Below are 27,366 nucleotides of genomic sequence, written 5' to 3' on the forward strand. Positions count from 1 at the left end.
TCTAAGACATTTAAGACTAGTTTTTATGGAGATAAGAAGTCTCAGACTCTTTAACAGTAAGTACGTGTGGACAAGGCTAGTTTATTTTCAGACTAGGACAAGGTAAAACAGCCTTGCTGTGTGTCTAGGATTCCTGACTTAAGGATATATACTGCGTGCTAAATGATTATTCCTGTGGTGTTAGGATGCCGTTGACCTTTTCCTTTATACAGGAAAGGTCTGTGAAATGCTCCATAATTACAGCAGAAGTAGTCTGGTATCAATGTGTGAAAAGAGTCCAATTTCTAATCTGCGATGACCACTTCTAGGCAGCTTAGTGCAGATACTGTAATGTTAATCCTTGGCTTCCTGTCAAAGCTGCTTCTGGGAAAGCAAGAACGTTTCAGGGAGCAACTGGAGCACTCACTCTAGAACAGGATTTCTCAGCTGTCCGTGCTGTATTTCTGAACTATTCTGTACCATCAGGCTCCTGGGATCATCACGGTGCAGGCAGAGAGGCGATCAAGGAGGGTGTGGGTAAGAGATCTGCTGCTGGGGATGCTGTGGCCAGAGGCAGGATCGAACACCAGTGCATCTTCTCAAATAACCTAAATGTGTGAAGTGCTACTGCTGCCTCAGCTGTGAGCAGCAGGTGGCACTCCTTTAACATCATGCAGACTAGAAGCAGGAACTTGTTTTCCAGTAATCATTCTGTGCTGGTTCTTGATCTTGCACAAGTGTTTATTTCCAGTAACTGGGGGGTGGGGCACAGTAGTCAGGGAGCTTTTTTTTTTAATATACGTAAGACTTTTGTAAGACATTAAAATACCACTTCAATTGTTTTCCTGAAGTACAGCTGATACCGAACCATGACAAAACCCAGAATTACACTTTCCTGCTTGGCAATGCTGCTGGATAAAGCTATAGGAAGTTGGTTTGGGCAGTTTTCTTAGTTCTTTTTAAGTTATCATCTTGACACTCACACTTAATGTAACTCTATATACTTAGCCTTCCTCTGTCCCACACAAAATTTTATGGAAAATTCACGGAAGAAGTGTGGCTGTTCTGTTGACTTTAATGAACACCAAAATCCATAAACTGTTCTTGGGAAGGTTAATTCTTGCTGAAATGGCTTTCCCATCTAGTTGTTCCTGCCTTGCTAGTTTACGTGAACCTTTAAGATGTCGTATTACAAACGTTTTAATGTCTTTCTCAGCATAAAACTTTCTCAACATGAAACTGTATCTTACCTTCACAAATGCCTCTCCTGGTGTTTACACTTCTGTGTCGATCAGGTGACAATATCAACCCGCCTATTTAAAGACTGAATCGCCTGTCTCCCTTGGAATGGTAACTTGCATCATGAGGAATCATATCCTAAAGGCACAAGGTCCACCGCATAGAAGTTTATGTAGTTTCTCCCTTACTTGGTATAGTCTGCCCTCTGAATGAACGGGTCTGCAACAACACGGTGATGCTGTTTGTCAGCTAAGTCATTCATTTTTCACCTTGAAGCTGAAACATCTTTAAGTCTAATAAGAGGAAAGATGGTAAAATGCCAAGAATAAGCATGTTCTTAAGCTAAAACCTATGACTGATCTTCCTTGGTGCTATATTTTACATATATAGCAAAGGTAAAATAAGGCCATGTTTTTCTAATCCAGGGAAGATCCAGTGCAGTGGAGGTAGAAGTCAGCTGCAAAGCACTAACTTCTATTGTAAGCATTCCTGCAACACAAACTCATTCCCAGTTTGACCAAAATACATTTGGTGTTACTTCAATATTATTAATTTCATCTCTCTTATTTCAGTCATCTTGCAATATTCATCCCATGATACTACTGTGCACTGTTGTAGCGCCATTTATTATACTTTCAAAGACATTATTCAGTAGTATATCACACTACCCTACCCTCCCCCACCATCTCTATACATTATATGGAACAGGACTAAGTTTAAGAAGTTGTTAAAAGACTTTAGAACAAGTGTTGCATTATGAAATAAGCAGTGAAATTTATTACAGATTTCTACAAGTTGTAGAAATATCCAAAAATCATTCTTTCACTATTTGGTTGACAAAAATGGGGGAAGAGGTGGCTGTTGAAGTCAGAAAGACACTTGACAAGGCTCTTCAGATAGATACATCCACACAGTCTATTGTAAGACGAGCAGAGTCTTTGGAAAGATCTATAGACTGAAAGCCCAAGAACTATCTTCAGGGAGAAGGAAGTGCTGTGTTTTCAGTTTAAAAAAAAAAAAAAAAAAAAGATAAAGTTTCACTTGGTCTCTGAATAATTTCATCCTTTTCCAATAAATTCTTTAAGTGATTCTTCCTCTGGCTATTTACATCCTGCAGAGCTTCAGGGGGAAGTTCTCTGTGATAAGATGATCATCGTGCAGAAGGACAACAATGTTCACTTCAAACTCTGAGGGAAGGGGAAAAAAATAAAGAGTTCCATTTAGTAATCCCGTAACCTGCACCGTCACAGTAGGGTCAGAGCAGACAGTTCCTGCTCTCAGATGATCGCTTCACCAGGCTCTCCTGAACTATTTCAATACTCTGCATTTTTCTGTGGCCAAGTAATACAGGAAGGCAAGGCTGAACAAGGTGCTCCAGACAGAACCTAATCACTGGCACCTGAGACCTTGGGTCATTCCCCAAGAACCCTGGCTTGTTCTAATCTTTGGGATTCCTCCGGATTCAGTTCCATGTCACTGAGAAACTATGCCTGTTGACCAGGAGACTGTATGTCAAAGTTCAGACATCTGCTAAAACGGACTTTGGTGTGAGACACCTTACCCAAAACAATATGCGTTGTTTAAAAGCATGTTAAGTAGAAGAGTTAGGGAACAGGCTCCTGTCCATGCTGTCAGCATGTAACAGAAAGTTCTAAGGCATTACAGAAAATTAAACACCAAAATACAACGTACCTGCAACCTCTAAAAACGATTCTCAAAAATTCTCTACTCTTTAAATATTATATTGCGTTGGTCAGAAACAAAATCGTTATCAGATCTATAAAGAATTCTAAGTGGAGACAGAATTAAAGACTGTTGGAGTTAATGAGTGATGGAAACTAGAGATAGAACTAAACCGAAAATAACTCTTTTATATATAAAAAGTTTTAATATAGATATGAAGATGCTCAAGAAATAGGTACTATGTTAACAGTAGCCATTTGTCACTGTACATTACTATTAAATTGCTAAAGATAGCAAAAGTAGACTATTATTTTGGGAATAATCACTGTACATAGGTGCAAAAATGTTCTTGGGGGAACATATAATCAGGTAGTCAAAGCTGAAAAAATTACCCGTGCACATTTGTGCAGGATGCACAGCAGAAAATGAAGAGGAGCTTCAGTTGGGAAGGATCCTAAAAGTAGGGACAGCTACTACTATAGTAGCAGCTTCAACCTGATGCAATGCAATACAAAAAGGAGAACCAACATACTCCAAGAAGATGAAGGAAAGCAGAACAGGCTGGCAAACAGAACTTTTGAAGTATTTGGTTGAACAAATGAGAAGAATCCTAAATTTTATGTGTTTGTTAATGAAAATGCTGGATTTAGGATAGAGTAAGCAGGTAGAAGCGGCCCATGTAGATCGAGAAAGCAAAGTCTGCCTCACTGTTTCTATTTGAGTCTATGCAGTAGGAGAATGGGAAACAAAAAAAGAGAGGCCGTGGAAAGAGGGATTCTCACTGGTGATGAAAAGAAGGAAGTGATCATCTTGTTTATTTATTTTTGGGGTATTACTCAAATGCTGAATAACACCTGACTTTTTGGCAGAAAAAAATGACTTGCTGCTACTATATTTCTTCTGTCCCTATACCATGTAATTCTGTTAGTCAGAACTAGCATAACGGTTTCAAAACTGATTTTAATTGGAAGCATTTGGTCTCCATTTTCTCAATCTATGTGAAATGCAGCACACTACAATCCTAGTCATGGAACCTCCACAGCAAAATAGATATCCTTGTTTTCTCTTCCACAGTGTTTCATCCACTGTGCAAGTTTCACCTGCCAGAAGCTGACGTGAAACTAGAAACAGTTTTAATGGAAGATATAAATACAGCATAAAATTCTATCCACTTACCAACTTTGAAGTTTGTTGTTTCCAGCGTGGGGCAGGTGAACAACCTGGGGAACACCATGTATATAGGAATGGGTAGGCCCCTGCAGACATCCCCATCAGCGATCTGAATGTTCTGTATCTCTGTGGCATCTCTGGCGTAACCTTCCGCACAGCCTGGTGAAAGCGGGGAATTTAGAGGGGGAGGAAGGGAAGGGAAGGCAAGAAGGCAAAGCGGTGTCCACAATTCAAACACGAAGATTTACTGAGGAAAGCGACAGGGGGACGTACATGGACAAACACCACAGGGAATGGAATGTGACGTGACCTTTTGCCCTTTAACCTGTGAGTTTTCACATTAGCGCTCCAAATTAGGGGTCACAGAGATTTAACTTAAATTAATGTTTGGACATTTCCACCTGAAGTGCAAAACGATTTTTTGCCAGTGTTTTCAATCTTCTCAATTGCATGGCTTTGACAGTCTTGCATATTTAGGGTGAAAGTGCAGGTGGCAATTACTGCAGGCTGTACACGTTCCATTTACAGAGAAACTTACCACAGGTTTCCACGCGTACTAACTGCAGCTCAATACTTTTCACTGCAGCTTCTGCATTCTCCACAACCAGCTCCCCTGTTAGCGGCTGTGTAATGATACAGTTTGTAGAGTTGAGGTGACCTCTGATGAGAAATTTTGGAAGTGAGGCTCTCTGAGAAGATGGGGAGAAAAACAAACAAAACTGTAAGAGCAGACCAGGAAAACAACTCCTTGTCTTTCTGTCTGTAAGGTAGTTATCAAAGTACGTAGGGAAGCCGAAGAAGCTGCAAAATTAAGAACTAAAAAAAATCAGAAATGCCTCAAATACTTGGTTAATTTAACTCTTTAAATATGCATCCTTATGGATATGCCTTATGATATGTCCTACTACCCTCCCCTGACATGCACCCCTACTCATTCCATCCACAGGACCATTTTTCCCGGGATAAGCTGACAAAACTTGACTAATTACAATACAAGAAATCAGGAAACACGTGAAGGAGGCAGACTGGCAGGCATTACCAAGATGGTTCAGTTAAGTCACTTCACCATGCTATCAAGAACTGCATTCTCGTCCCGTTTCATTACAAATTATAATACAGTCTGTGGTTTCAGTAATTTTCCCCACCTTTTAAATTTCTCTCTCATGGCAACTACGGAGAGAGAAGACGGGCATTTAAAATGTTCATTTAATACAAGATGTATCATACTGCTGTGTATCAAGACACCAACTAAAAGACTGGACAGTCAATAAGGAGCTTAACTTCAATACAGGATCACACTGAACTTTGAACATTCACTCAAAAGCAAGCACATTTCCTACTCTTTATGAAATGAGTTGTAACAACAGCTGATTGAGGATGACAGTCTAGAAATCAGTTTCCACAGAAGAACGAAGTGGGTTTCTGCCCCCTTGTGCCCCCTGTTTTAGGCCAGCAGGCATCACAGATACTCTCTGACAGCAGAGAAACTCCTCATATGCCAGAAGCTCCCGTTACACTTCAAGTTCTGGCAGGAAGCATACTGAAACAGTCGTGTACTCTACCCACATCTTCAGCTCGTATCTTCACCATCCAGTTTTCTTCAATTTCTTTCATCATGCTGCTCTAACCTTCCCCTTCTTTTGCAAGTGTTATCCTCTCCCTCCTTCATTTTTTGTTATTGACATCTTTGATGTTCGCCCCTACCTTCCAACCATCTGTTTACGTGTGTTTGTGGTGTCCTTGCCCATGTAACTGATTTTCCCTTCTTCCAAACCAACTCTCTTGTCAAAAACCTTTTTTCTCCCAGTCTTTTTGCTTCTTAGTCCTGACTGCCAGAAGCAATGGCAAAATAGTTCTCATCAGCTATTGTTTAGAACATTTCACTTGTAGCCAGCACCTCTGCAGAATTTAGCTGTTCCACTCGAAACAAATCTTTGGGTGAAAGAGAGAGGAATTTTCACGTGTTTAGTAAACTTGACCTCATCTGGGTGTTACCTCCCAATGGAAATAGAAATTACATCCCTGACAAAACCTCTATAAAATACCAAGTCCTACAATGTATTAGTGAAATGCCCTTTTATTGTGCAACTCCTAGCAGGTTCTTCTCATCACTAGTATTAGTAAAAGTAGACTTACTTCTCTGCCTCATAGGGACATCATATAACCACCCCCTGAAGTATAATGGTCAGGAAGCTCAGAGATGGAGATAAAAGGAATTTGCAGAACAAGAACTCAAGGCCATTTTCTACAATCCTAATCTACGAGAATTAACATAAATAAATAAATGTGTATTTCCCCTAAAGCCTTACTACTTTTCTCAGTACTCCTCATAGTTTATCCTAAGCTAGCTTTACATGTACCTCCCAGTGGCAGCCACTAAAAGAACAAGAGGCTACAGGCACAAATTGAAATACAGGAAGTTACATTTAAACATTGGAAGAAAAATTAACTGAGGGTGGTCAAACACTGTAGCAGGTTGCCCAGAGTGGCTGCACGTCTCCATCCTTTGCGATACTGAAAACATGACTGACATCACCCTGAGCAACCCGCTCTAGATGACTCTGCTCTGAGCACAGGGGCTGAAATAACCCATCTCCAGAAGTCCCTCCCAACTGCAGTCATTCTGTGAATACGTAGAATAAGGTCAACGACGGCATGAAACAACTCAACAGCTGATCAAGAGGTCTGCTTTAAGAAACAACTGGAAAAATAGATCGAAATTCAGAAGTCCGGAATTAAGATCAATGGAAGTCAAACTGGGGATGCTGAAGGGAGAGCTATAGCAGTAAAGTACTCTTATTAACAAAAAGAGCACAACAAAAACATCTGGAAAGACAGAACACAGGTTTCAGTGGGCAAATGGAAAACCATATTCAGAAAGCTAACTGACCAAGGCAGCTACTCCTGTTTATGCTGGCTTCCCAAAGCCACAGAGTGCTATTAAAAAAAAAGATCTCAAAATATACCTTTTTAAAGGATCTTGCTACAGACTTTTTTCCCTTGCTTCACTGCCATCTTTCACTCAGAAAGATGGGAAAAAAAATTAACCATTACTGAAGTTCCATCTTATTTTAATCACCACTGTCAGAAGAGAACAAGCAGAATCACTTTATAGGAATGAAAAAGAGCAGATGATGCACAAAGTGTTTATTCATTCTTCTTTTGTTCTCATTCAGAATCACACAAGGATTACATTAAAAATAAATAAATAAATAAATAAATAAAGCAGAAAGAAAACCTTACCTCTTTAACATTCTGCAAAGTTTCTGGAGTAATTGTGAAGTCTACAGGGCTTGGCGTCAGTTTCCCTTTCTGTGACTGTAATTAAAACAGTTAAACTGTAAACTGATTTACAACACACAAACACACTCTAAGTACTAAAAAAATACAATGAAGTCAAACAGCCGTTGGCTGTGTTAATTCTCAGGATTGTCTTCATGCTGCAAGTATGTATCTGTATAACAGAAGACTGAGATTTCCTACCTTTGTTATTAAATAATCCTAAGATTTGTCTAAGCAAATCACAATGCATTACAAATCTGAGTTGCAGAAACAGAACTCTCAAATTTGGGTTATTTTGTGTTCACCATTGCAATAAATCACAGCGCACTTCCCATTTGTAAGTTTCTGGCATAAGCTCTGCCTGCACTGAAATAAACAAAAAACTGAGTGGCTGACTACTCTAAACCACCTGGAAAAGAAAAATATGCTACCAATCTTCTGAAACATAAGAGATGTTACAGAAAAAGTTATATTTCACATTTCTGTATTTACAAATAATTACATTTTGTATGTCACGTCTAATGTTTCCTTCCATTGTCAACAATTAGCAAATTTGGGCAGGAGAGAGGGGTAAATTTAAGCAAACTTGCTCCATTACTCCAAATACATTTTATGAACTTTCTCTCCCTCTTGCTGTCTCTGAGCACTCTGAGCTCTTTCTGTTGCCATCCCAGTACCAGCTCAGCTCTGTCAAGCCATCCTCGTATTACTAGGAGATCCTCAGGTGATGGAATCTAGTCTAGTGTTGATTTAATGACTTAGAGTTTCAGCTTCCTTAACTGTAAAATAAAAAAAAAATTGGTCTGGGTTAACTTTCCACACCAGAGCAGCAATTCTGGGGGCACATTATTATGGTTCTTCAGTTCCTATCACAATAGTTATCACAAAACCAAGAAGTTAGTCTTTATCTAAGTGGCTCAGTGGGCCCTGAACCCCGCTGAAATGAGTCTCTACCTTGTATCAGGAAGGCAAATTTCACTTGCCCTTCACAAACCTGTCTCCATGCTTATCTCACAGAGATCCACTGTCTTTTACTTACGCATTTAGAGTAAGTGATCAGTGCAGCACCAGTCATGAGAGACCAACTGTATGTGACTGGGAGCTGATAGAGCACTGCAACACCAGTGAGCTTAGCTTGAAGTCTTAGGATTTACCCTCTCTATTCAAGAATTTGAAATAGCTTCTGCTCTCCAGCTGCAGGATGGAAGATACCAGTAAAAGGATTGACTGTTTTCCCACAAATGACAAATTCTGGCAAAGAATAAGGTTAGGGGAAATAGTGCATTGAGCATGGGCAGTGAGAATTATATGTTCAGTAAAACCTAATTAATTCACCCTGACAGCAAGATTTGTCATGATTTACTGACTTGTGATCTAAGAAGTGCTGTAGTGGGAACAAGAAATAAAATCAGGAAACCGCATAATGTAATTTGTTCACTATTTTGACAACTGTGGCTTACTTACAATATAATAATGGACTAATAAAAAGTAGCGTATTTTAGAAATTAATAAAATCTTACCAACAGTAGACCTCTTTATAGCACCTAGCTAAATCTGCGACAAGAGTAGTATGGAACTAAAACAACGCTTCCACCATTACTCATAAGACAGGCAACAGAGTCTAATACTTTAAGTGTCCTGTTAAAGCATTCTAAGGAACGATACAAACAGTATGTTCTAGCAAATTCTGGGTGGAAAAAAAAAAAGAGGTATTTAATTAGGCCTGCACAGTCTGTACTGATATCAGATGCTCTGAACATGTGTGGCAATATAAACTGAAAAGATCTTTAAAAAGACAAAAACAAAACAATAGGAACTTCCAACTAACAAGCAGTAAAGCATTTCTTGTGAGACAGTCAAATCTTGTCCTAAAATGATATCTGCACAGGAGAAAGACTGTCTCCATGTCCCTGACTGCGCCACGTGGATATTTGTTAACCTGCATATCTCAGCATATCGCCAATCGCAGGCTTATATAATACAGGTGATTAAGCTGACAAGTTTCTTATTTCCAGTTTGATGCAGTCCTAACCTCAATACCTTGACTCAGGGCTCTAAATCATGATTCATCATCTGAGTAACAGAAATTAGGTATTGCCTCCCCACCAACAAATTCCCGCTTCTAGGACAGGCACTGCAGGTGCCCGGAACCTTTGGCTAAGAAGTGCTCAGATAACCTGAAACAGTGTTTAGAAGAATACTGTAATATTAATCTAACCACACCATTGTTTCAGAACTGAAAAGAATGAATAAGAGGATAAGCTCAGTGCAAATCCTATTTGTACCATTTTCTTTACATGAAAAGAGAGGCGTGTTACTCTAATCAGGAACAAGTGACACCTTACAACTTCTAGATACTTTTGTTATGAATGTCTTCTACTCAAACGTATCATATATGCTGCTATTACCAATTGTTTTGCTTGTTTTTCTAACCTTACCTCCAAACTTCACTTAAAATGAAAAAAGAACCCACCAAAAACAGAGCACCACCACACAACAAAACAAAAACCAAACAAAAAACCCACTCACTTTGTAAAGTTAATACAAACCCCGCTTACCAGAGAGTGGACGATGAACTCACAAGTCTTGGTTAGGTCCTTTGCCAGCAGAGAACGCCGCATATCACACCGTAGGGTATACTGCCAAGAATGGGGTGGCAGAGAAAAAAGAAGAGAGCCTTACTTAAGAACTTAAGATTTCCTCCATCTGTTAACTTTTATTATTATTTTTTTAATATGTGCAAAATGTTGCTGTTATTAATATTTAAGGCATCATTTACAAGAGATTAGTGGGCAATGTATATACCAGTGATGCAGAAGGGGGGGAAGGAGACAAAAATTATACAATGATTGTAGATGCTCCCAAATGAAAAATAATTTTTGTTTGTGTTTACAATCCTATCATTATCTTCACATGCTTTTCCTATCTTCTGTCTTAAAGACAGAATAAGAGATTATGAGACCGAGGGACTAATTCACTGACAGAGTAGCACTCTTGTATGGCTTGAGCACCCAAACTACATTCAGTTAAGACTGATTAACTCCATTGCTTCTCACCACAATTCGTGTAAGTGATCATCAGCAAGATATATTCACAGCCCTTCTAATTTAAAATTCAATCTTACAATAAGTTTAGCAATGATAACAGTTGTAAGCACAGTTAATAGGGAACTGTCTTTAACCATACACAGTTCAACTTAAAAGCAGCAATGTGTAAGGTTAATTTCGCTATTCAATAACTTGCTGCCTATGTCCTCTCCTTTCTTCCCTACAAAGGAAACCATAAACCAGTGGTTGAAAAATAGTTATAACCTTCACTGTATTCGTACACTTCAACACCTACAACATAGTCTATCAACGTCCTTTCAAGATAAGAAATTTGTTGGGGTGGAGTATTTTAGGGGTTTATTGTTTGTTTTATTGTGCGTGTTTTTTGGTTGGTTGGTTTTATTTTATGGTTTTGGTCATTTTTAATTCCTTCTTTAGAGATGACAAATAGGCAAAAATGGGTATGCTCGGACTGAAGGTCTCAGCTTCATAACTTCTAGTTTTTCTTAAACAGCACCTTTAGTTCCTCAAATGAAAAAATAAATAGGCAGTGTACTATTTATAGTCCTTTTTTTCCATTTCTTGATTTGGACAGAGAACAAATATAAAGTAGTGAGAAGCAAATGAACGCTTCCATTTGATTTATTTGAAATTAGCAAAACGTTTTAAAGCAGTTAAAGCCTGATTTGTAAAAGAGGCTTAACATTCCCCAAATTTATCTACGTATCTGTTTTATCAGGTACCAGTGCACCCTAAATAATCTTGGGAAAGAATACATTTTCCTCTTCAGGGACAGAGGAAAAAAAGACTCAGGCTGGCTGAAATCTAATGATCAACCTTTTAATTACAGTTTATCCTCAGCTTGCAAAAAGAAGAGATGGAAAGACAAAAAAACAAAAAACAAAACCCACCACATACACAAAAAGAAACCCAACTAAATATTCATGATTGAAGTATATCTTAAAACATCTGATATTGATCATAAACAAGTTATCGGGCCTATGGAAATCAACTCAACCAGTTTTGCACCATTTTTGATGTACCAACCAGAAACATGATGTTATCCAAGAAATCCAGGACTGAAAAAAGATATGGGAAGTATTAGAAAAAACATCTGAATGTAGACAAAAGCCAAGGGACTTCTTTCCATCCTGTGTGCTACCAGTAGTACGTAAAATTAAGATAGTCACATAGGATGCAATGAAACAGCCTCAAGTTCCACTGGGAGTGGCTTAGATTAGATGTCAGGAAGAATTTCTTCGCTGTAAGAGCGGTTAGGCATTGGAATGGGCTGCCCAGGGAAGAGACAGAGTCGCCATCCCTGGAGGTGTTTAAGAGACATGTACACATGGCGCTTACGGACATGGTTTAGTGGTGGCCTTTGTCGTGTTCGGTGATGGTTGGACTTGATCTTACGGGCCTCTTCCAACTTACATGACTCTATATATAATGTGCAATTTAAGCAATATCCTTCTGGATATAAATGATGGGAGGAATAAAGTACACAACGGAAACACAGGGTAAACAAAAGGCTTTGAAGGCCTGACCTTCTATAAAAGATCTTGGTGCAGGATGGGTGAGAACACAAGAATAATAGGTCTAAGGCTTTGTATTTAAATGGAAAAAACAAACTTCTTTTTTTTATTATTAGTTTATAGATGTTCACTAACATAAGTATATTCAGCTTGCTTCTGAATTGTCCAAAAAACTGTTCTGCAAAAATGGTAAATTCTGATGGATACCAAAGAATTTCAGACATACTAATTCAGAGTTTACAAGTAACCTAAGGCAAAACTAGATACAGCATAGGAAATCAGAACTCTGAAAGCTGCATGACAAGTCTTCAGACAAGGCTTTCCTTGCCAAGGCTAAAAAAATATTATCTACTTGACTATGCTGAAAAGGAATGAAACACCAGATGAAAAACAGGATCATGATTTGCTCCATAACAATGGCAATAACAACAATAAAAGTCCCAGTGAAAACATCACAACAGGCAAGACATATTCAGACAAAACTATCAGGAGTTTTATTATGGTGATAATGATTATTCAGTCAAAATATACAGTCCTCAGGTAGGCACAGAACTCTTTCTTTGGTTTGTAAATCCTTCCCATTACTACAAAATCATGGTACTATCTAGATGCAGCTAGTATGACTGGATTAGAAGCCAATTGTACAAACCCGTGATAACAATATTGAGAAAGTATGCTTACGATATAAAATCTCAGTAACATCTTCAAGCATAATAATAAGATCTTGAAGCAAAATACTAAAATTAGTAACTAAAGATGCATGTTAAGCAAGTAAATCTGAAGGCATAATCTCACTAAAACTTTATTTTAAAATTCTCATGGAAAGGAAGATCTAGGAAGACTGCAGACTGGAGCATTATTTAGAAGTATTTTGTCTGTGAACTTTCTATCACCACCAATTTTTTGTATGCCATGAAAATAAAGTCAGGTCTTAGGAGTTTTAACAAGAAAGGAATGCCTAGTTTTACAGGTCTAATGCTCCAGTTTACACTCCTGCTATTCTTTTAGTAACTTCTGATAGGCTTTTAAGTCTTTATTTGTTTGTTTAAAATCCCAGACTTTTTAATATAATTGAAAAGCATGGAATTTACCTTTCAGTTCAGCTAAATAACTAACTGTTATACTGTGCCATCAGATCTAATACATCAGTGTGCTATAGGGAAAAAGTGTTTTACAACCAAGCAATTCTTCATCAGCAGTGGTCTGAAAACTGTCATTTCATGGATCCCTTTCAAATTTTTCTTGAGGAAAAACACAAAACACTCCCCCCAGTAAGAAGAAGCAACGATTAACACAACATTTACATTCAGAGATGGCTGAAAAGTAGTCTTCTCCTCAAAATAACAACCCATTTATGGTGTGGCAATCTGTAACCAAACAAGGTCAAATTTCAGAATTGTTTTTCCACAGGACTCTGCTAAAACCATGTTGTATGTACAGTTTGGGGCAGGAAATTTCACTACCCATCTCTACAGGAAAGCAAACAACTCATGTTTTTTGAGGATGCTACAAACTCTAAACACTGATTTGAGACTTCATTATGAATTTACTCAGACACATGGGCTTTTTTGAATAAAAGCAGATAGAGTTGCAGCCTTTTTTCCATGAAGGGAATGGATGTAGTGTGTCTACAACATCAAGAGGGTAATCAGTTATGTTACAAGAGCTCTGACTTAAGGTACTTCAGGCAAGACATCTCGTTACTGTTCTGTTAATGTCATATTTCTTTAAAGGGTTACTCCATATGGAAGGCCTGAAACTGTAAGTGGTGGAAAGATCTCTTCCAGTTAGAGGATGCTTCTTAAAAATAAATGCAGGAAAACACACTCTGAACATTAGGTAGCTTTGTTGCTGTTGGATTTATGCCCGTGTCTTAAGATGGATCTGGTAAGTCAGATACTAAAAATGAAGTATGTTAAGTATTATTAGCAGTAATTTGTTGGTCTGCTATGCTAACAAAACCTCACTGGTACTAGATGAACACTACACACATTTATTTTGGGGTATGCACTGCAGACTGTTTATATAATAGGAGATGCAGCTTCTTTCACCAAAAATAATAATAAAAAGAAAGATCAGAACTAGATGCAAATATCACCTTGAATGTATTTTTATATTTTATCTGTAAAAGAACATTACGAGATTTAACAATCATAGCAAATATGTTTTATACTTTCTCAACCCAAAACCCCAGTATGCTGTTAATTCTCTCTTGTACATCCCATATGACATCCGATCAGTTTCATTACCACTGGCTATTTCCAGTACAAGGCTTAAACTGGCTGAAAAAGGGACAGATTTTACAGCAATTTATAAAACATATTATACTGACAGAATTTCAAGATCTCAAAATGTTTTCTTTGCCACTTTTAACAAGTGTTAGCACCTGTGGAAAGTTCTGAATCTTAGAAACTCTGTCTGAAACAGGAAGCAAGAAACGACCTACAAACAAATACTTAAAGGTTAACATGCTTGACATTTTTTAATGTTGTTACATCTAGAAAATGTCTAGCATGCATCACAAGAACACCGTAGCAATAAAAAGAAGCTTAAAAGCTCTACTTATTTCAAAGAATCTCTAACTTTTTGCTCATTCTTCAAATTGACAGAAGCAAACGTATATAAAGACTAGCACTATGAAAATAAAACTATCAGAAAATTTCATCCTCAGCTTCCAAGGAACAAGAGATACTGCAGGTAACAAAACAAGAACAAGAGATACTGCAGGTAAAAAAAGCTCAGATTTTCTTTACAGAGAAAACTGTCTTACTGCCTTACCTGAATATTAACAAAGACACCATGATACGTCTCATACAAAACCTTGTTGCCCTTTACATGCAATGGAAATTCAAAAGGAATTTCTGTCTTGCCACTGGGAAGTTTCCCTGGTTTTACCATTTCAATAGTGCTGTTAATAATTTGAATAGGCTGCAAAAACAAATATTAAGATTCAGTTTGAAGCACAATGACAGTTCCATCATTTCAATATGAACCAACAACATTACTAAACTCTAACACACTTTGTGAATTTCCAAAAATTCAGGTATTTCTTCCTGATACGCAGTTCTCCAGTTTTACAAGGAATAGAAATATTATGAATGCTTTTCAGAGGAAAACAATTTACAATCTATTTTATGGTTGTATCAAATTAACAACTAAACATATTCAGAGAGTTAAAACAGCAGAGTCTCAAGCGCCCTGGAAAGCAAAGTTTCATTTTCCAAATTACGTCCCTCAATATTAGCATCAGTAATCAACAAGTATACATGCCAGTTAAGCAGCTAGGCAATCCCCCTACCCTGCTGCCCACCCTTCCCACCCTAAAGATTTATATTGAGGGCTGATCTCTCACTGGAACGATGGCTAGCTGTGATTTGGCATTTGACTGGGGAATCCTCCTAATCCTCATGAAATATGCATACATAAATACAAACAGAGCAAAAGCAGCAAGACTAGGACATGAGAAGGAAACAGACTGAATATCCAGTACAGTCCTGGACTGTAATACTACAGTATTAGCATTTTATTTTCATTCAAGGTATTCATTTCTTGCAAACAGTTAAAGTAGCTTGAACCTCTCATTGCTAAGAGATGCAATCCATCATTATTACTTTTCCATTACTTATATGTATTTGTTGAGTTTAAAACCTGCAAGAGCTGAAATCGTAATTACTGTTCTGACATTTAATGAGACAAAAGCTATACTCTCCCTAATTAGGCTTATTCCAACCTTTGCTTTTAACATGAGAAGGAGGAATGACTGCACCAAGCTAACAGTTTACTCATGCTGAAGGAAGCAGCCTAACTTGCTCTGCCATGTCGTATTGCTTTCTCTTGTGCCAAACTAGACATTCATCTGGCCTATCGATAACATAATTCAATTCAAATCAATTAACCTGATTTATCAAAAATAAATGTGCCCTCTCCTGTTCTACTACTCTAGTAAACTAAATCAACCAGAATGAGCAGAAAGAAAGCAAAAGAAGCGATGCTGAATGAAGTGAGGGGGTTAAATGAACTGAGCCCATCTTAGGGGTCATCATAACAGGAACTTTATTTCTCTAGCTCAAAATAAAGTTTTTATTTCTTTCTTAGAAGGAAGCTAATCAACAAATGTGGACTTCAGGCCATGAAAAGGGTACAACACAACTATAAAGAGGCATGCTCACTGTAGCTCTGCTTGAAGATTACACTTCTTTTCTCTGAACTTTTAATTGTATTTTCCCTCTACTAGGCTGAAACAAACAAACAATAATCTGTTGTTTCTACTGTTTTCTGATCATTCATGGTCAGATTATTCACACTACAAACAAATTAACTGTGATACAAACAAAGGCTTAAAAGATCCTACACTTAAGCTATGCTAATTTAGGCAAACTATTTTTGTAAATATAGCTACACTGCCTCTAGACATAGCCAGCCTTGCCTTCAATCAATACAGCCATGCTTGTGTGGAGCCCAAGACAACCTGACCTGCTGGATTCCAAAACCCACACTTCCAAACCTGGAGGGCAGTACAGAGGCCAGGCCTTCCAGGAACTCTGCAGTCAAACAGGTTGGGCGCAGCATCATCCCGCACTGAGGAACCTCTGCAGGTCCTGTACCATGGCCAGCAGCACGCAACCTCAGCAGCTTCTGCAGAAACTTTTGGTGTAATGACTGATCTGGCACCCAAGTTTGATTAAATTCAGTCACTGCATGATGCTCCTCTAATGCATCCTCCAGTGACCTTACTATTTGTATTACTATATTTCAGCCCTAAAGAAAATTCTCCCGTCTGTGCAAGCTCCTCCCCCAAAATGTCACCATATATTGCTAGATAATGCTAAGCATTTCTCTGCTTTCTCTCCTTTGCATACCGTGAAGTGCTATAAGCATCTGAGAGCTACTGGGGAAAAACTTAAGAAAATAACAAAAAGCTCCATGCTAAAAATATTATCCAGCACAGGTCTTACCTTGACAGAGTTATAGAAAGCTTCAAAGACACCCACGCTTTTGGCACTAAGCTGCAGATTTACTGATCCTTCCATTGTTAATGAGATACCTTGGTGTTGGACTGTGTCCTTACTTGTTATGACCACAACTCCAGAAAGAATTTCCTAATGGGAGAAAAGACACCATGAGCGCATTTGTTTAAAGCAATTTCTTCTATTGCTGTTACTCAGATAGCATGCTAACCAATTTTCAAACAACTCAAGAAAACTGTTCCCAGAGTACAGTCTAACCTTGTTAGAAGAGACAAATACTGATAATGAAAGCAATGTGAGGAACAGACGGTTGTACTTCCAGTTTGTTTTCTTTAAAAATATGCTCTTCTTCCTTGCAGAACTACTAGTCAGAGCTTCAATTGCTTTCCTAAACTTTGACATTTTCCTGTCCAGGCAAATGAAAAATAACCTCCTAAATACCCGTAGGTTCAGTTGGTAAAAGTTAGGTTCCATTTCCAAATTCCACGAGGAATTCTTATATGAAAAGCAGGATGGTCAGCCAAGGGAAATGGAAGAGAAGGCAGAGCTGTAAAAGAGATGTCTAAGCTAAGGATAATGTTAACCCCAGCAGCGCTACACAACAGACTCATAAAGAAACAAAGAAACCACACAGTTGTTTGCCTACACAAGCCAATTTCTACTGGGCAAACAATTTCAAAGCCTGTCTGAATCCAAGGCACAAGGTGTATGAGTCAAGAGATGTGTCACTTATCCCATTAAGAAAGTAGTTGCACAAGAACACAGCATCAATTTCAAGGATCAGTTTAGAAGCTCCAATACTGAAAAAAGATTAACTGCAGGAGAGCAACATGCAGTTCATATCCCATACCCCATAGTTTATCCTTCCTCTCCAATAGAGAATCCACTCCAATCCCCTTATTCCACGTCAAACGTTCATACACACCTGGAACTAGCAGCAAGTTATTTGAGAACTTAAGAAAGTTTCTTAGGGCTAACTGTGTCTTCTGCTCAGTAGTAATACTCTCTGCACCTTCACCAGCCTTGCAAACCAGACACCAAACTCGGGACCACTCAGTTCAAACAGCAGTTCAGGCTGCCCACTCTACACTCGACCAGTTACAACCAGTGTAGTTGTGTCCATACAACAGATGCTATTTGAATGTTGCAGCCTTTTGTCTTTACTGGTGGTAGGGCACGACAATACAGAGAAGGGGTCAGGTCGTTTAAGGCAGAACTGGACATCAGGCATCACAGCAAAGGCTGACACGCCACAAGCCTGAGAAGAGGACCTGCAGCAACTGGGAAACGCCAGGAGCAGGAGGCACAAAAGGACAGTGAAGAAAAGCTGACCTAAATACCATACTGCTTTGCGAACAGGCTTTAATTAGTACAAGCAATTAGGTTATTGCTTTGAAAAATGAGTACTGCTGCACTGGAAGAGCAAGGACAATCCTGAACATATGAACTGCTTCACTAAATGAAGACAGACTCCTATCACACAGCAACAACCTGTTCCAGAGCTATCACCTAGACGGCTTCACACAAGACGCTTGTATGTATTTAGGGCAGAAGGAAGAAGAATGGCGTGAAGTTAAATATGATTTTTTTCTTCTAACATCCAATGTTTCCTAATAAGTAAATAAAATGAAAAAACACTCAAAACTATTTCCTAACATGCAACTTAAAAAAAAATAATCACTTGTTTGAGAGGGAAGCATCACGAAAGAGCTGCTGTAATTTTTACCTAACCTGCTTATATGCAATCAGGCTGTATTTCCATTTGATGAGGGGTGGGAAAAACTGCTGTCTTTTCTCAGGAAGAGCTACTTTATACTTTTTTTTTGCGTGTGTGTGTAAACACAGTCCTCTCTAAATACAAAGCTGTCATTACATCTGTCCTTCCACAAAGTACAAATCAAAGAACATAAACTTACCAAGATGCTCACATACTTACAGTCAGCAGACAATTTAAGAGAAAGCTTTATTTTTGCAAAACCAAACACATAACATTTGAAAAAGTGACACGACACCACGAGGCTAATTGGCTCTGTTTTCAGTCCACATCAAAAGGGATTCCCTTACCTTGAATACCACAAGACTAAAGGCCCAGAGGAAGTCACCACTGGCACTGATCCCCACTCATTACAATGCAGTAGCTTACTGTCAGTTGCTTTTGTTCACTTCCTAACCCCGCATTCACTAGGGACTCCTTCACCACATGCTGACAAAACTTTGCGAGACGAATTACGCTAATGAAGTTCTACAAAGAATTATTTGCCTAAAAAGGGTATCTCTATCCACAAAAAGGACAAAATAAGATGCAGAGCAGAGTAGTGAGGTACACATGGTACGCTGTGACCAAACATTCCTGTGAGAAGATCATCCCAGGTTCATGATCCCAAACAAGCGTTTAACTTTCTGTTGTCGGTTCCTCACCTTTCAAATATGCACATGAACCTGCCAGAAAAGCTGACACTTTCAAGGTCACAACCAGAATGAACATCTGCTTCATCTAATCCAACAGCATACTCCTTTTTTTCCTGTAGTTCTTGAGGAGAGTTGTTGAGTTTGGCTGGGACAATTAGGAAGGATCTTCGATCAGTACGATGAAGCAGTGCGTAACACAGGCCACTGAATATCAGCTCTACAGTCCAAAGCCATGCTTAGACTTCTGACTGAGCTAGGCTGTTATTCAGCATCTTTAAACTTGATGTAAGGATTCAAAGGATCAAAGTACACACTATACTGTCCCTTAAATTGTTTGGCGAGAATTGTTTCTAGTGTTAAAATACACACTGATTCCAACCTGCCTGTTTACACTGTCAGGTCTGCCTGCTAGACTAAAGAGCTACAAAAAACCTTTTAGCTAGGTATTATGTACTTCCAGATTAGAACTGATCACTTTTCAGAATCACTGATAAGAAATATCAGCCTCATTTGTTTTCGAATGTGAGGTAATTTTGAATAAAACAACAAAACCAAACCAAACCAAAGCACAAGGCAGGCTTTCAAGGCCACTTTAAATGTCATCATACTTTTTCAAGTGTTGACAGCAGCAGAAGACATTGTATTGAATGCCTTATAGAAACATTTAGCATTTTTCTAGTTGCATTTGGTATTAACTGTACATCCATGAGTTGAGCTTGTCGTTGGCCTGGCAGAGCCGAAGTCCCCCATCAGCCGACTACCAGCACAGCGCTTCAGCTCCCTGTCAGATTCCTCTTTCCCCCTCATGGGCCTTTACTTTTAGGTCTAGGGGCACACATTTGGACATTTTAGAATTGCAATTAAGTTCACGTAAGCCCCATTTACTATGTATTCCTGATCATTTTCTGTCACATCTATTACCCATCTGACCCACCTCCAGATCTTAACTACATATTCTTCTTGTTCCTTACAGAGAAACCAACTACGTTCAGTAGAAAAAGCTTGCTATGCCCAATAAATGAGACGTTGGGTGCTTCAAAACCTCAACGATCAGTTTTACAAATCAGTTTGCTTTTTAGAAAGAGTAAAAGGCCTCAGTACGGGCAAATTCTGACTTAGTATATTTTGGATTTCCTTGTCATCAAAAGTCTTGGCTGACATTGACTATGGCACCCTTTTTTTGCACACTGCATTTTTCAGCCTTTTCAGCCCACAATTCTTTTAATTATCAGTCTTGGACTAACTGCCACAGTTATTCCAGCCATCCTGTTCGGTTTGCCAACCAAAATGCATCATTAGTTGTGCCTGTCCCCTCTCATTCTTCTAGCATTCCAGAGTTCATTAAGTGAGCCTCAGTGGCTCACAATTCTCTATTCAATTAAAAAACGAAAAAAGTAAAGTCTCCTGAACACAAATCTTCTGTTCCTGTGAACTTAAACACAATTTTGCTGTAGTAAGCCTTATTTTAGTATAACAGAACTGCGATATTAGGATCCATTTTGTTGTCTTTTTTGTTCTTAAACCCCCCATCCCCTAACAATCCTGTTACTCTTCTTGCTCCAGGAAATGGCAAACTTGGTGTTTTTTTTTTAACCCACAATTTAAGGTCACTTGTTTAAACCAGATTTTCTGAAACTGAAGTTTGGAAAAAATAAAGGTCTTTGTTTGCTTAATTCCTCCAGTTCTAGATGATTATAAACAATTAATATAGAAATTGCTTACCAGCTTACCATTTATCACAACAAGTTGTTTTAACCAGCTTTCTTTCTAAAACCAGAAACACGATCACAGACTTGTACGATGTGTGACTATTTTATAAATGTTATGGTCCAGTTTCTCCCAGTTAAAAAGCACAGTTAACACAGAGCAAAAAGGAATTAAAAATAACAGAATTATTGCCTTCTCAGATACCTTGCACTAAAGAAAGTTTCAGGAAGTGAAGGGACTTCAACTTGGCATGGGAGACTGGGAACAATGAAAAATGCTTGAGTTCAAGTGGACTTAGTATAACCAAGGTCACTGTACCAGTATGAGAAGTCATCTGACCCAACTCAACACAACAGAGAACAGTAATTTGAAGATTGGGTTACATGATTATTTCACCACCAAGGAGAAATTTAAAAGGTCTTGGCTTTATGAGGAGCCTACAGTGAAACATACGTATCACTCTGATCTTACAAAAAGCAAAAAACATGAAGTTACTCAGACTTAATTTTCCTGGCCATCTATCCATTTTGGACACACCCTTACTTCTCCACTCACCAGCCTTCTGACACCTACCTTGAACAATATTTTCCCCTAACAAGAATCAAAAGAGTTCTGCAATAACATTAAAAGTAAGTTTGTAAACTTTAAGAGTTCCTCCCTAGAAGTTTATATTAAAAAATCCCATACCTTCAGGGCCTCGATCAGTATGGAATTTACTATAATGAGATCCTCTGAACAATTACTTGTTAAACATGGGTCTCTCACATCTGCTTCCCCTCACCTTTACCTCTTGTAGGCAATAAAGCAGTACAGCAAATACTCTCAAAAGATTGGCGGTTGCTGGCTGACGTACATTTAACAGATCCAGAGATGCCAATCACTAAAAATCCCTGAATATTTCACCTGAATATTTTCTGAATCCCTGAATATTTCACCTCATGAGATACAAAGCCAGAGCTTGAATAGAAGAATCAGCAGCCACTGCCACTACCAAATCTTCAGTCTATTGTAACCTAAAAGCACAGGCTGAGATTCTTTAGACTGCTCTTCATCCACCCAACTTTGTTTCGTTCATCCAGTTTCCTGCTCCACTACATCTGATCTCCATTCTGTAGGCTACCCGTTGCTTCTTGAAATAAGAAATAGATTGTGTTTGGCAGCACATGGCTGATTCTTGCACAATGAAGGGAAATCCTACAGGCTAGATTATATCACTTACTTTCACATAACCAACATGCGGAGATGACAGAGAAGGCAATTATACGCCGTCACATGCCTACACCATTTAGATTGCTGTTAAAGCCAAAATGACCCTCAACATAAATACCATTCGGTGCTTTTAGAATTTATTAAATTAAAAAGACTAAAATATCTTAGCTACTACACGTCAACTTCCTAAACAAATGCTTCATACCTACTCAGGAGTGCAAGGCAATCTTCTTTGTCTCTTAAGTAGTCTGCTACACACCAACTGCCTTTATAAATCACACGAAAATTAACATAAGGCACATTAAAGGTACCTTAACTATCCCTCTGCTTAATTGCACAGAACATTTTCCTGCACGGACAAACCTTGTCATACTTACACAATCCTATCATATAAACTCCCTGGAGCTCAAAGTTAAGACATCTCTCTACCGTCACCTTTTCCTTCACATCCAGCTCAAGTCCATTCGGATACTGATTATCAAATATACTCTTTTCTACTCTATTTGATAAGACATTCATAAGAAAAACAAAAGGATATCTGATTCAATAGTTTGTTTTTCTTTAAAGAGCGACTCCAACCAAATGCCATTTCCCCAACCTGGCTCGCTGGCCAATACTGCCAGCACAAGACAGGCAGCAGAAGGCAGAAGTGAGTTGCACCATAAAGTTATGCTGAATTAATCACGGTCTTACACAAATTACGACTTAGAAAGCTCTCAACAATGTTTTAGAAATGTTTTGTGCTGTTACCTTGCCATAGGCCTAACAAAAAGGCTGCTGAATCACTGCACAATTTAGATATCATGTTCTTTCGTATCCAAGTGACTGCACTTGGGTGCAAACTTTAAATGGGTTTGGACAACCAAAGATCAGGTCAAGCCACAGGTCAAGCCACAGTATCCCTGTTGCTTTCAGATGAATAGCTAGAATATATATTTGGATGAACTATGAACTTTACTACAGGAATCCCTTCGTTTTCAAGTAGCACTGATGAAAGTATATTTGGGGATGAAAGCTGACATAGACTAAAGGTATTATTAGCATAGCTGATGTCAGTGAAGTGTACAACCATCAATAAATTTCTACAAAAAACAAAGCTGCACATATTCCATGCCTCATTAAAGAGAGATTTGTAACTCCTTTCTGTGCCGTCGAAATTTCCATCAAAAATTCACGTTGTACTTCTAGTGCACGGCTCTTTCACCACTGTGGTTTCACACCACCCAGATCTCCAAACTTCAGACCTAGTTAATGAAATAAAATTATAAACCTTTTCACGTGGAGTTACAGCAGAAGTGACAGCAGAAGTGACTAACCATAAAAATCTTGCTTAATTTCAGCTTCAGACAGAAGAAACATCCTTTTCTTGTATTAAGAAAATAGATCCTGTTCAAAATGACATAAAGCAAGCCAAGTAGAGAAACTGACGAAGAACACAGCACTACAACACCAAAACAAAAGGATTAAGATCGTTCTAATAACATGCAATGGCAAAATGATGCCGGAGAGATACAGAGGACTGCATTTACCACCGTGACACCGCACCTGAAGATTCGTGTTGTTCACATGCTGATAACTTTGCTGGTTGTGAATGCCACCTCTTGTGATTTGGTGACGGCAAAACTGATTTTTTTTTTCCATAACCTTCCACTCCGATCTGATTAAAGCAGTTTCCCAGCATTGAAAATACTCAATAAATCCAGACGTGCTTTACATTTATACACTGTGACAGATGAGTTTGTAGCATAGGGGGACAGATGCACGGGTGAAAAAGATTTGGGGTGTAGTAAGAGTGAATGGCTGGACTGCCACAAATAAAAGAAGTGAGCTGAAAACCTCTGATTAATGATATTTTATTTCTAGAAAAAGTGAGCAAACATTTTTTGTGATTTTTTTTTTACTACTTAAAGTGAATGAAGAATGAGAAGGAAAAAAGGAATGAAAGCCCCCTGCGTTCCTTCAAGTAGCTGCAAAAGGGGAACTCTGCAAAACCGCTTTATCGCTATCAACAACTGTATCAGTGGGGAAAAAAAATAGGAAATGAGGAAAAAAAAAATAAAAAATAAAAAAAATTAAGAAATCGGAAAATAAATTAAGAAAACAGAAAAAAACCTAAAAAATCAGAAAATAAACATTAAAAAATCAGAAAAAAAAACTAAGAAATCAGGAAAAAAACTACGAAATCAGGAAAAAAAAATAAAAAATGAGAAAAATAAGGGAATAAACTGGAAGAGGCGGTGCGGGGCGGCGGCACTCACCCCGCAGCGGTACACCTTGTTGGCCCGCTTGATCTTGATGTCCAGCGCCGTGCCCATGGCTGCTGCCGCCGCTCTCCCCCCGCCCCGCCCCCCCAGCTCCCGCCACCCGCTTCCGCCTGCGGGGCGCGGGCGCGGCCCATCCGGGTCCCCGTGACGTCACTGCTCAGCCCCCTCCTCCCCTGCCCCCGCCGCTTCCCGGTAGCCACGGCAACGGGGCGGGGCAGGGAGCTCGTGACGTGGGGTGGTGGGGGGAGGTTTGCCGGCGGAGCACGAGCAGAGCGCATGCGCAGAGCGCCAACGGTCGGGGAAAGCTCGGCGGGGGCGGGCCTCGCGCGTGCGCGGCCGTTGCGGCGGCCGTTGGGCGCCCGGAGCGGGGGTGGGGGCGGCCTTCAGGGGGCGCCTGGGGCGGGCGGGCGGCCGCGGGGACGGACGGGGGCGGGGGCAGACAGACAGACAGACAGACAGACAGACAGACAGACAGACAGACAGACAGACTGACTGACTGACTGACTGACGGGCAGGGCGGCGGTCCCCGTCCGCTGGTGAAGGCTCGGGGCCGCAAACATCCGTGTGTTGAGTAGCACGGAAGCGACGGGAGGCTGAGCATCGAGTGCAGCGGTTTAAATTTATTAAGTGGTTTCCCTGGCTACACGGAATAAAAGTCATAAGCACACCTTACAGTAACGAAAAAATAAAGATCTTATACATATATATATATATAGATATATGGATTGAAATTGTCTCTTATAATTGTACGTGTGGTTTGGCATATTGCATCTCATAACACATTCCTGCCTGCGCTCCCAAGTTGTCTGCAACGTGTTTGATAAATTTAAGGCAATACCTTATAAAGTGAGAAAATGCACCTGAAACCTAAAAAAAAGAAAAAGTATCTGGTCTGGTGAATGTTGCAGGTGAACAACTAATGTGCAGGGTCATGTTAGCACTGAGGGAAACAGTTAAATCTCCCGCAGATGTGGGCCACAGATAGGTTTTTCCTGTGATTTCAGTGGGACCAGGACTTGTCCATCAGTGGTGTCTCAAGTCCCAAAGGAGATCTATAAAGCATGAATCTTGTTACGTATTTTAATGCCTTACCTAAAGTCATTATTCTTACCATGTTAAAAAGTGAGGGCAAGCATTTAATGGAGACGTGGCAAACGTGAGCCTTACCAGCTTCAGAGACTGCCAACTCCGTTCTTACCTCATCTTACATGGTGCGAGTTTTCTCCCTCACTCATAAACTACAGTTTGTTGGTAGCAGGGATGGAGGAGAGTTGCAATAGGTTTTTTGAGCGTGATCAAGCAAAACTACAGAACCACTGAAAGCCTGAACAAAAAATCCTGGAAGTGGACTGTTCAGCTATTATAAGCATGCTCTGCTGTAACTAATTTGGATCAAGCACGCAGCTGCATGGTAGAGACGCATTTGTCTATGGAGTTGTCTTCCAAGAAGGCATCAGGTAGCTGACACACCAGAGGCCTGTGCAGCCATTCACGGACATGGACAGGCCAGAGAGCTGGGTGGAAGGGAACCTCATGAGGTTCAACAAGGGCAAGTGCAGGGTCCTGCACATGGGGAGGAACAACCCCAAGCACCAGTACGGGCTGGGGGCTGACCTGCTGGAGAGCAGCTCTGTGGAGAGGGACGTGGGGGTTGTGGTGGACAGCAAGTTAACCATGAGCCAGCACTCTGCCCTTGTGGCCAAGAAGGCCTATGGGATTGCATCAGGATGAGTGTGGACAGCAGGTCGAGAGAGGTGATCTTTCCCCCTACTCAGCCCTGGTGAGGCCACACCTGGAATATTTTGGGCAGTTCTGGGCTCCCCAGTACAAGAGGGAAGTAGAACTTCTCGAGAGGATCTAGCATAGAGCCATGAAGATGATTAAGGAATTGGAGCACCTGTCTTATGAGGAAAGACTGAGCAAGCTGGGCCTGTGTAGCCTAGAGAAGAGGAGATTGAGAGGGCATCTTATCAACCTCTATAAATACCTGAGGGGACAACGTAAAGAGGATGGGGCCAAACTCTTCTCAGTGGTGGCCAGTGATAGAACAAGAGGTAATGGGTATAAATTGAATGACAGGAGGTTTCATCGCCATGTGAGGAAGAACTTTATGGTTTGGGTTACAGAGTACTGGAACAGGCTGCCCAGAGAGGTTGTGGAGTCTCCTTCTTTGGAGATATTCAAACCCACCTGGATGCCATATTGTGGAACATACTCTAGGTGGCCCTGCTTGAGCAGGGGGGTTGGACTAGGTGGTCTCTGGAGGTCCCTCCCAACCTCAACCATCCTGTGATTCTGTGATTTAGGTGGCCCTGGGTAGACCGTCATGGAGCTGCTCATTGGTGGCACTGTGGATCTCTGAAGCTGGTTTTCTTGACCTGAGCTTGAGGACTAATTAGCATTTTCTTTGTTGCTGCTCTCAGTAAGAATAAAACAAAAGAGTCTTGAAGGTATCAGAGAATGAATAAACCTTTGAAGAATTCTGAAGTAATCTGTATTTTAATTTTATTGTCTTGCCATAAATAATTGCCCTTTTTTAGCAATTGATATTTAGAAGTAGTAATCTAAAGATACATTTTCTTAGCTTCAAATAGTTGAGAAAATAAATGCAAGTGCTGGAGGTACCATGTCCTAGCAACAGCATGCAGAGAGATCATTCCTGAGCACGAATGGGCTCCAGAAATGACAGGGGGAAGCACTCACAAGTGATGTGAAGAGGATGCAAAGCTTCAAGTCTGCATTTGGTCCTGTCAGCCTTACGAAGCCCAGAAGATGTCTCTAGCCTATCCCCCCTCACCCCTGCACACACTTTAGTACTAAAGGTGATGTTGTAAGGAGGAAGACCGCCTAACCACTGTGCCCCCTTCCTACTTAA

At 39.8% G+C, this 27,366-nt stretch overlaps 1 protein-coding gene across 2 annotated transcripts; it reads right to left on the reverse strand.

Moving 5' to 3' along the window:
- Nucleotides 1–1,967: 1,967 nt before the first annotated feature.
- Nucleotides 1,968–24,642, reverse strand: VPS26C (VPS26 endosomal protein sorting factor C). Of its 2 annotated transcripts, none has more exons than XM_083814062.1 (8): nt 24,486–24,642; nt 16,891–17,034; nt 14,714–14,863; nt 9,912–9,992; nt 7,315–7,389; nt 4,610–4,760; nt 4,078–4,230; nt 1,968–2,405 (listed from the first exon to the last, which is right to left on the reverse strand). In XM_083814062.1, the coding sequence occupies exons 1-8, from the start codon at nt 24,540–24,542 to the stop codon at nt 2,323–2,325; spliced, it is 894 nt and encodes a 297-aa protein (XP_083670188.1). In that variant the 5' UTR covers nt 24,543–24,642; the 3' UTR covers nt 1,968–2,322. The 2 variants fall into 2 exon arrangements, with proteins under 2 accessions (XP_083670188.1, XP_083670187.1); XM_083814061.1 differs by lacking the exon at nt 24,486–24,642 and adding an exon at nt 23,773–23,887.
- Between the last annotated feature and the right edge of the window lie 2,724 nt (nt 24,643–27,366).

This window comes from Anser anser (assembly GCF_964211835.1).
Source record: "Anser anser genome assembly, chromosome: 1".
Classification (NCBI taxonomy): Eukaryota; Metazoa; Chordata; class Aves; order Anseriformes; family Anatidae; genus Anser; species Anser anser.